The sequence below is a fragment of the Nicotiana tomentosiformis genome, chromosome 9 (genome assembly GCF_000390325.3).
Source record: "Nicotiana tomentosiformis chromosome 9, ASM39032v3, whole genome shotgun sequence".
Classification (NCBI taxonomy): domain Eukaryota; kingdom Viridiplantae; phylum Streptophyta; class Magnoliopsida; order Solanales; family Solanaceae; genus Nicotiana; species Nicotiana tomentosiformis.
This window is the reverse complement of record NC_090820.1, coordinates 12,691,020-12,701,537: the sequence shown is the minus strand read 5'-3', so window position 1 is coordinate 12,701,537 and position 10,518 is coordinate 12,691,020. Positions and strand designations below refer to the sequence as shown.

The following is a 10,518-nucleotide window of genomic DNA, read 5'->3' as shown; positions in this document are numbered from 1 at the left end:
TTTCAGTCATACTTATGTCTTTAGAGTCAATTTCAATAATAATAATAATATTTAAAAAAAAATTGTTATTATTTCCCCCTGAACTACGTAATGATCTGATTCATGCGGCGACATGATACGTAGGTAACCCAAAAAAGGTTCGATCAAAATATTTTTCAATGATTCTAAGATGAGGGATCAAAATGAGGTGTGAGTTAAAAAAAAAAAGAGAAGAAAATAAGAGCGTCAATAAGAAGCAACCTCATAAGCCGGAATGAAACATGGAGCCTCCAAAAGCATGCTAGAAATAGTGACAATGATTGGAGCATGGCACATTATGTGTGATTCTTATCTATAAAATGCTTAACCCTAACACGTTTGCTGTGTCTTACGTAGTAAGCTTAAGGTGGTTGGTTTGTGGTGAAACTGGCAACACACCATTACTTTACTAGATCTAAGGGAGCAGTAGTAATGTCCAACGATGATGAGATCGAGCTGATCACTGATGACCCCCAGGGTCAATCAGTTGAACAAGAGTCGGAGGAAATAAGAAAATTGAGACAACAATTGTCTGATGTATATCAAGCTTGAGTGTCTGGTCAGCCTCCACCACGTGGTCCCTCAGAGGGAACTTCCACCATACCCCTGGCTACTCAACCATCGCTCCATACAACGAGCGACCACATCCTACCACCAGGGTATGTGCCAAATTACAGCCTCCACGTTGCTCCTGGTACCTCTAATGTGCGACCTCCAGTCGCACCGGTCAGGAACACTCCTCCTAGTCGTGTCTGGCGCACCGGCATACACAATCCCGCCTCCACCTCCTGTGACGAGGCCAATCAATGAGCCACCATCTCATGCTTATGATGGCCAATACTACTCTCCAAATATGGCTTTCGGGGTCTCGGCTCCATATAATCAGACTCCTCAGTACGAGTCACCAGTGGAAAACGAAAAACTTGTCAAGACGGTTGAGCCGGATGAGATGGCCAGGAAAATGAAAAGTCTTGAACAAAACATAAAGAATATACAGGGACTAGGGGGTCACAAAAGTGTTTCGTTCAGTGATCTATGCATGTTCCCTCACATCCATTTGCCACCAGGGTTTAAGACCCCAAAATTCGAGAAGTATGATGGACACGGCGACCCTATCACCCATTTGAAAAGGTATTGCAACCAGCTGAGGGGTGCAGGTGGAAAAGAAGAATTACTGATGGCTTATTTTGGGGAAAGTCTTGTAGGGGTAGCCTCCGAATGGTTCATTGACCAAGATATCTCTCACTGGCATGTCTGGGACGACATGGCCCAAGCCTTCATCAAACAATTTCAATATAACATAGATATTGCGCCGGATCGCAATTCCCTGTCCAATATGAAGAAAAAGCCGACTGAAAGCTTTAGGGAGTATGCAATCAAGTGGAGGGAGCAAGCAGCTAGAGTTAAGCCACCCATGGATAACCACGAGTTGATCACTGTTTTTCTGGAGGCCCAAAAGCCTGATTACTTTCAGAACATGATGTCCGCAATGGGTAGACCTTTTGCGAAAGCGATCAAAATAGGAGAAATGGTCGAAAATGGCCTCAAGACTGGCAGAATTGTAAGTCAAGCTGCTCTCAAAGCCACCACCCAAGCTATCCAAAATGGGTCGGGAAGTTTGGCAAATAGAAAGAAGAGAGATGAAGGGTCCATGATGACTTCGGGATCTAGGGAAGTTCAAAGAGGGGCATCGCACCCTTATGTGCAAGTTCAGCAGGGGCAATCCAGCTACCCTCAACATTACTATCCCCCGCCAATTCCTCAGTATTCCGTGGGACCGCCACAATGTACAGTGTTTAATGCTCAATCATATGATCGTCCTCCCAATCAACAGGTACGGGCACCAGCTCCAAGATTCCCCCGACCTCAGCAACAAAATTTTTAGGCACCCTACAATGCTCGTCCTAGGCAGGATTATGATCGAGAGAAGAGGCCGGTGGAAAATTTTACTCCATTGGCTGAATCATACTCTAGTCTGTTCCAGAAGTTAAAGCAGATGGGCGTGATTGGACCCATCGCTCCCCACCATATGCATCCTGATTCGCACGGATTTCAAGCAAATGCTAGGTGTGAATACCATTCAGGTGCTACGGGGCATATCACTGATGACTGTTGGACCCTGAAAAGAGCCATAGAAAGACTCATTGTTGAAAAATTGATTGGAGTCACGAATGGCGAGGACCCTCCTAATGTGACCAATAACCCGTTGCCAGTACACAATGATGTTCATTTTGTGGGAATGATTGGACGGGATCATGTATACAAGCCGGTTGGTCGAGCAGAAATGACAGTGGTAACAATTCAAGAGGGAACCAAACTGGAAGTAAGTACAAGCCTAGATGCACCGTTGATTGTGAAAGGTGCCCAGAGCTCAGAGAGGGAAACTTTATTTGTTCCAAAAATCTCGAGGTTGGAGGTTCGCTCCAATGCTCCAAGCCCAAAGTTATACGTCCTTGGAGGTCACCCCATCACAAAGGAGAATCAGGGCGGTACGACGGGTATAATAGAGCCGATCATAATCAAGCCTGCCACACAACCCCGTGTAACAAATACGAAAACCATCCCTTGGAACTACGACAAAACCGTAGTAACCTACAAAGGTAAGGAAATCATAGAAGAAGTGGGGGAAACTGGAGGTTTGACTCGATCAGGGAGGTGTTACTCTCCAGAAGAGTTGAGGAAGGCTAAGCAAATCAGAGAAGGCCAAATGCCAATAAAGAAACCGATCACTGAAGAAGAGGCGGAGGAGTTTTTGAAAAAGATGAAAGTTCAGGATTACTCAATCATTGACCAGCTAAGAAAGACTCCTGCCCAAATCTCTCTGTTATCTCTGCTTATACACTCAGGAGAGCATGCCCGTGTACTAATCAAAATCCTGAACGAGGCACATGTCTCAGAGAATACCACCGTGAATCAGTTAGAGAAGATGGCCAATAGATATTTTGAGGTTAACAGAATTTCCTTTACTGATGATGAACTTCCTGAGGAGGGAGCCAGTCACAATAGGGCTTTGCACCTGATTGTCAAATGTGAGGGGCATTATGTGAAGCGAGTCATGGTTGATGGAGGCTCGAGTGTAGATGTATGCCCTCTCTCTACCTTGCAAAGCATGAAGATCAATACAGACAGGATCCGACCCAGCAATGTTTGCATCCGGGCTTTTGATGGCTTAGCGAGAGATACCATTGGGGAGATCAACCTCACCATGATGATTGGGCCTGTTGATTTTGAAATTGTCTTTCAAGTAGTGGACATGGAAACTTCTTATAACTTTCTTCTTGGAAGGCCATGGATCCATACGGCCTGAGCTGTGCCATCCACCTTGCATCAGATGCTCAAATTCGAGCACGACATGCAAGAAATTATTGTTCACGGAGAAGACGAGTCATCCATTTATAAAGACCCGTTAATCCCATGTATTGAGGCTAAGGAAGGATGCGAGTCTATTGTCTATCAGGCTTTCAAAGTAGTTGTTGTGGACCATGTTGAGGAAGGAAAACCCATTCTACATCCGTGTCTCTCCGCCACATCCGTAATGGTGGCTGCACTTATGATGAGACAAGGTTATGAGCCAGGAAAAGGTTTGGGGGCATCATTGCAAGGAATTTTAGAACCCATTTCTCCGTTCAGTAACATGGGTACTTTTGGTTTAGGCTTCAGGCCAACACAAGTAGACAAAGACAAAGCCAAGCACCGCAAAAAGAATGGGTGGGTCTTGCAACAACCTATCCCTCATATTTTCTTCACTTTTGTCGAGCCACGATTCAAACATGGTAAAAATTCCTCGGCGCATGCAAACATTGATGAAATTTGCCATGGCCTCAGGCAGATGGTTTCTGAAGTGAATATGATCCAGGCTGGTGAAGGCACTAGTCGTGCCGATATGCAACTAATTGGCCCAGAAACCATGCTCAATAACTGGGAAGCAACTCCTCTCCCCACAAGGAAGGAGTCTTGGTAGTTGACTCTTGCAGCTTCTTTCTTTTGTACTTTGGGTTACTTTCAGGGTTGTAATCCAAATATCTTAGTATGATTGTTTTATTTTGACGTTAACCCTTATATCCTTTCAAATTCAATGAAATGCAGTTCATTTTCGTATTAAATTTTGTATCTTTTCCTTTTCCTAATTCCTGCCATTTTATTTCCATTTCAGTTTTGTTAATGCCGGCTTTAATAACATGACATGCATGCGGAATTCATGCCCAGATCTAAAAAAGCTGTCTAATTTCGAAATAATGCATCAAGAGGTCGAATATGATGAAGATAAGGTTTTTGATGAAATAAAAAGAGAGTTGGAACAGTTTGAAAACAAGCCTAGGCCTAACCTCAATAAAACTGAGCCAATTAATATCAGAGGTCATGAAGAAGTCAGAGAAACAAAGATAAGCATTCACACTGAACAAAAAACCAGAGATGCCTTGATTCAACTTTTATTTGAGTATAGAGATGTGTTTGCTTGGTCTTATGATGATATGCCGGGTTTAAGTGCCGATTTAGTTGTTCATAAGCTTCCTACGTATCCTGATTTTCCACCAGTCCAACAGAAGCAACGTAAATTTAAAACGGACATGAGTGATAAAATCAAAGAGGAAATAATGAAGCAATTGAGCGCCAATATTGTAAGAGCCGTACGATACACCACCTGGGTGGCAAATGTTGTGCCCGTGCCAAAGAAAGATGGAAAAACTAGAGTATGTGTTGACTACAGAGACCTGAACTAAGCAAGTCCGAAGGATAATTTTCCTTTGCCGAACATCCATATTCTTGTCGATAATTGCGCAAAGCATGAGATACAGTCGTTCATGGATTGCTATGCTGGGTACCACCAAATTCTAATGGATGAGGGTGATGCAGAAAAAATCTCTTTCACCACTCCGTGGGGTACCTATTGTTACAGGGTCATGCCATTCAGTTTAAAGAATGCAGGGGCAACTTACATGAGGGCCATGACCACCAGTTTTCACGACATGATGCACAAAGAGATTGAAGTATATGTCGATGATGTCATCATAAAATCAAAGACACAGGTTGATCACGTGAATGATTTGAAAAAGTTCTTCGAACGGCTTCGAAGGTATGACCTTAAGCTCAATCCAGCCAAATGTGCGTTTGGGGTTCCATCTGGGAAACTCCTTGGTTTTATAGTCAGTCGGAGAGGCATCGAATTGGATCCATCTAAGATAAAGTCCATTCGAGATCTGCCACCCCCGAAGAACAAAAAGGAGGTCATGAGTTTGCTCGGAAGGTTGAACTACATCAGTAGGTTCATTGCTCAGCTAACAACCACGTGCGAGCCCATCTATAAGTTGCTAAAAAAATGATGCTGCAATCAAGTGGACAGACGATTGCCAAAATGCTTTTGACAGGATCAAAGATTATCTATCAAAACCCCCTGTACTGGTCCTACCTGAACTTGGTAGGCCTTTGTTTTTATATCTATCGGTGATGGATAATTCCTTTGGATGCGTTCTGGGGAAACATGATGCAACAGGCAAAAAGGAACAAGCAATATATTATTTGAGCAAGAAGTTCACCAATTATGAGGTTAAGTACACCCTTCTAGCTTCAAATATTTTGATGCTTTTGAATTATAGTCAACATAATATTATACTTAATATAGTTCTTCTCTTTAGCAATGAAGTATTAACTTTTTTTGTAATTTTTATATTTAGTCGTGGTTTTTATGTTGTTAATGAGTGTAGTTTGATTAGTGCCATGATTGGTGTAGATGAGTAGAAATATTCTGTTAGTCCTTAAGAAATAGTTGGTTAAGAAGATAAAAATATAATAATTAGCATGTAAGTTTCTTTTATAAAAAAAAATAATTTTTAGTTTGGACATCAATGTAAGAAGCAATTTGGGCTTAGAAGAATACTTGTTATTTTGTGTTGTCTTGGTCATCGAGGCTCTTAAGCAACATGGTCCAAATAAGCTAAAATTTGTAGGCCCAATGACAATAGAAAGCAAGATGGGCATTTTCTTTAAAATCAATAAATTGTCTTTTGTTAAATAAAATAAGTGGCCCCAATACCATGAAAGCTTAACATAAGCCTACTCGGGTTTAATGTCTTGCATTATTGAAAATTATTTTTAATAATAATATTTTTTTTCCAGTCGAACAAGTAATAAATAAAAAAGAAGCGCTTTTTAATTAATTTAAGCGATAGGCAATTTTAGGCACGTTTGAGATGTAGACCATGTATTCATACACGGTCCTTGGTCGATTTTGTTTTTAATAAAGTAGTCATATGTGCATTCCCGCTCCTTGACTTTTCAATATTAATTGTATTTAAACCATGTGTACCGACACATTCTTTCTTTTAATACATATAATCAAATAAGGACTTTGTGTGCTTGCACGCTCCTAGGCCAAAATTATTAATTATTAAGTAGCACTAGACAATAGTAACTTAAGGCAAATAATACACACTTTATCCAAAAATAATTCAAGCTAAATTTTAGTCAATAAAAGTGACCGTGCTAGAACCACGGGATTCGGAAAATGCCTTACACCTTCTCCCCGGTTAACAGAATTCCTTACCCGGACTTTGTTTTCGCAGACCAATAATAATAGAGTCAAATCTTCCATTGATTAGGGATTCAAATAAAAGGTGACTTGGAACACCAACAAAATCAATTCCAAGTGGCGACTCTGTAAATAAAATAATCCCTACTCAATTTTGTCACTTTAATTGAAAAAATCCTTTAATCCACACAATATTATTTTGCGGGTAAAAAAGGGGGTGTGACATCTCTTGCGATGAATTTTTTAAATATTGACACTAAATATCATTCTAATACATGCTAAAAGAACACGATAATTACTCCTTCGGGAGAATTTTAATAGCTTAATTGGTCAGCTACCTAAATTGATAATGGTTAGATTTAGTGGCGTATCTAGGATTTTGAAGTAATGGATGCTCCATTATATTTAGCACAAGTAGGCGTATAGAATGTATAATCAATGTGTTCAACTAAATTTAAGTTTTCGGAGCATGAATATATACGTAAAAGATCATCAAATTTTCAACATTTATTAAATTTTTAACCCATAATTTCAAAATTATAGTGGTAAGTATTGAAGTGCAAGAATGATGGTTTGAGTAGTTAGGTGCTATTTAACAATTAAGAAAGTTAGAAGGGACTGGTTGGTTAGGGTGGTTACTTAACAATGCAAAGTTTGTTATAAATGCACTGTTAAGTACCTAATTGTAAGAGACTTTCATTTTAAGACACACGACTCCTTTTTTCCTCTCTTCTTCTTCCTCTCTCCTCTCCTAGATACCGAATCTATGCCTTAGATAGAAATGATAGTCGATTAATCTACATGTTGCCCGATTTGATTAGCTGAGAATTCCACAATTTACATGGTATCAGAGCAGCGCTCCTGAAATCAGAGTGTTCTCCGACGAGTTCACAGTGAGATTCCGGCGAATCGACAGAGTTACTGGTAAACTGATATTGACAAAACTCGAAACCTATAAAGATGACAGGAAATGAAGTAACGCAGCTGGAACACAATCATCCGTTGTTTCTCCGAGCGTCATATGCTCCAGGACTAGTTTTAGTGCCAATTAAGCTCACAGGGCCAAAATATTATGCACTGTAGAGCAGGGCAATGAAGCTAGCAGTTAGGGGAAAGAGCAAGCTTGGTTTTGTAGATGGAAGTTGTGTGAAAAGCATGTATAGAGGTGAATTAGCAGAGCAGTGGGAGAAGTGCAATGCGATTGTGCTGTCATGAATAGGTAGTACAGTTGCGAGTGAATTGATACTGAGTATCATGTTTGTATCAAGTGCAAAAAAGGTGTGGAGTAATTTTAAGGAAAGGTTTGACAGATGCAGTCTCACTTGGATCTATCATTTGTGGACAGAAATTGCATCACTAAGGCAAGGGACAAATTCTATAATCACCTACTATTCGAAAATGAATTAGACATACTAGTACCAAAACCAGGTTGTGGCTGTGAAGAATCTAGGCCATCACTTGAATACCTATCACAACAACGTTTGTTGCAGTTTCTTATGGGCCTAAACGAAAGCTATAGTAATATGAGAATCAATGTGTTGATGAAAAGGCTTGTAGTCACTGTGAATGAAGCTTATGCCATAGTGACTCAAGAAGAGAGACAAAGGGCTTTAGGAGTGGCTGATATGAACAAGGACCCATTGACTATGATGGCAGGGAAGCCTCGATACAACAGACCTAAGAAGATAGGAATGATATGTGAACACTGTGGGTATAAGGGACATTTGAAGGAAAATTGCTACAAAATAGTAGGATATCCAGCCGATTTTAAAAGCAAGAAAAAGACTCATGTTGCAGGAGGAAGCAGGATATTTACCAACAATGCAAATGCAGAAGAAATCAGCAACTCTGAAGGTCAACCACAAGGGCATTACCTGATACAAGAACAGTTCAAGCAACTAGTAGGACTGTTGCTGAACAAACCTACAAGTGCAAAATGTTCCACAAACATGGTAGGTATTGTTTCATTAATGTCCAATGCCACAGAAAAAGATTGGATAGTAGATACAGGTGCCACTCATCACATAACCTGTAATAAGGATTTACTAGATACACTTAAGATCATTGGTGGCTATAGAAGTGTACAGTTGCCAACAGGGAAGACATCAAACATTACACATACAGGAAATGCACAGATTCTAGGAAATCAGAAAGTGAAGTATGTGCTCTATGTACCGGATTTAAAAATTTAACTTGCTATCAGTGTCAAAGCTCACCAAAGACCTCAGTTGTCTAGTTGCCTTTTACCCTGACTTCTGTATGTTGCAAGGACTCTACAGCAGAAAGGTATTGGGGATTGGAAGAGAACATAAAGGATTGTACATAATAAAGCAAAGGGATGCAGAAAACAAAGCACTAGTGGCAGGCACAATTGCAAATGAGGGAGCAGAAACAGTCTTATGGCATTACAAAATGGGTCATGCCTCAATAAGATCATTACAACACTTATCAGCCTTGAAGAATAAAATCAGCAGTGTAGAAACATGAACTTGTGATGTATGTCCTCTTGCAAAACAATGTAGGATACAATTTCCAACTAGTGTTTCAAATCAACTACTATCTTCCAACTTCTTCATTTAGATGTTTGGGGACCATACAAGGTTCCAATCTATGACAGGAAATAATATTTTATTACAATAGTAGATGATTACAGTAGATACACATGGGCATGTATGATACAGTCAAAGTGTGAAGTATTTGTAGTTCTGAAAAACTTTCAACTGATAATAAACAATCACTTTGGTGTTAGTGTCAAGTACTTAAGATCTGACAATGGGACAAAATTTTGTAATGCACAGTGTGATAGCTTGTTGGCTTCTTATGGTATTATTCATCAAACTAGTTGCCCCTATACATCACAACAAAATAGAAATGTGGAAAGAAAGCTCATGCACATCTTAGAGGTGGCCAGATCACTGAAGTTTCAAAGTGGAGTTCCTATAAGGTATTGGGGTGATTGTGTTAAGACTGCAGTATATGTGATCAACAGACTGCCTACACCAGTTTTGAAGGGAAGAACTCCCTATGAGCTGTTATATGGCAAAGAACCTGAGGTGGATCACCTGAGGGTATTTGGTTGCCAATGTCATGCAACAACCTTTCCTAGGGAAGATAAGTTAGCACCTAGGGCTAGGAAGGCAGTATTTATTGGGTACTCAGAAATACAAAAGGGCTACATACTGTATGACCTTGAACAAAAATCATTTTTTGTAAGCAGGGATATGGTGTTTCAAGAGGGCAGATTTCCTTTCAAGGATACATGAGTTGAAGCTGATGATATATTTCTCCAATTGCCCATCTCAGCAGAATAGTCTATTCATGTTTCAACACATATACAAGGTGTAAATTAAGAAGACACTGGTTCATCTATGAATCAGGATGACATTGATTCGCCTGCAAATGATCATGCCCCTACAGACTTGGAACAAGGAGAAGTAGCCACAATCCCTGCACTACTAGAGCATATGGACCTGACAGATACTCTAGGTTCAGCATTAAAAGAGGGGTCAGAGGAAGCTCTTCATGTGGAGCTTGTTATTGAGCAAGTTCATGCACCACCAATAACAAACTTATCTACACAACCTGTTCAAAGATAACCCATAAAGACAACTCCCCCCATATGGATGGAGGACTATGTGACTACTATAAAGCTTTCTGGGAATTGCAGGTTTCCAATTTTCAATCATGTTAGGTATGACCATCTTACCACATCATATCAAGCTTATTTACAAGCTTTCTCAGTTCTTGTGGAACCTAAATCCTTCAAAGAGGCAGCACAGGATCCACAATGGATAGAAGCAGTGGAACAGAAAATACAAGCATTAGAAGATAATCACACTTGGGAGATTGTAGACCTTTCTATTAGGAAGCAAGGTATAGGCTCAAAATAGGTATACAAAATAAAATACAAGGCAAATAGAGAGGTGGACAGGTTCAAAGCTAGATTAGTGGCTAAAGGCTACACACAACAAGCG

General features: G+C 40.2%; 1 protein-coding gene across 1 annotated transcript; it reads left to right on the top strand.

The window, feature by feature from the left end:
- The first annotated feature begins 7,636 nt into the window (after nt 1–7,636).
- On the top strand, nt 7,637–10,140 carry LOC138898398 (uncharacterized). The gene is made up of 5 exons (XM_070184460.1): nt 7,637–7,752; nt 7,890–8,702; nt 8,824–8,938; nt 9,343–9,612; nt 9,922–10,140. The coding sequence occupies exons 1-5, from the start codon at nt 7,637–7,639 to the stop codon at nt 10,138–10,140; spliced, it is 1,533 nt and encodes a 510-aa protein (XP_070040561.1).
- Nucleotides 10,141–10,518: the final 378 nt, after the last annotated feature.

Excerpts from the sequence above, each read along its gene's own strand:
- LOC138898398 (XM_070184460.1), top strand. The coding sequence starts at position 7,637 with ATGAAGCTAGCAGTTAGGGGAAAGAGCAAGCTTGGTTTTGTAGATGGA. Across the intron at positions 7,753-7,889 it reads AAGTGCAATGCGATTGTGCT|AAATTGCATCACTAAGGCAA; the intron begins GTCATGAATAGG and ends ATTTGTGGACAG. Across the intron at positions 8,939-9,342 it reads CAAATGAGGGAGCAGAAACA|TGTGATAGCTTGTTGGCTTC; the intron begins GTCTTATGGCAT and ends TGTAATGCACAG.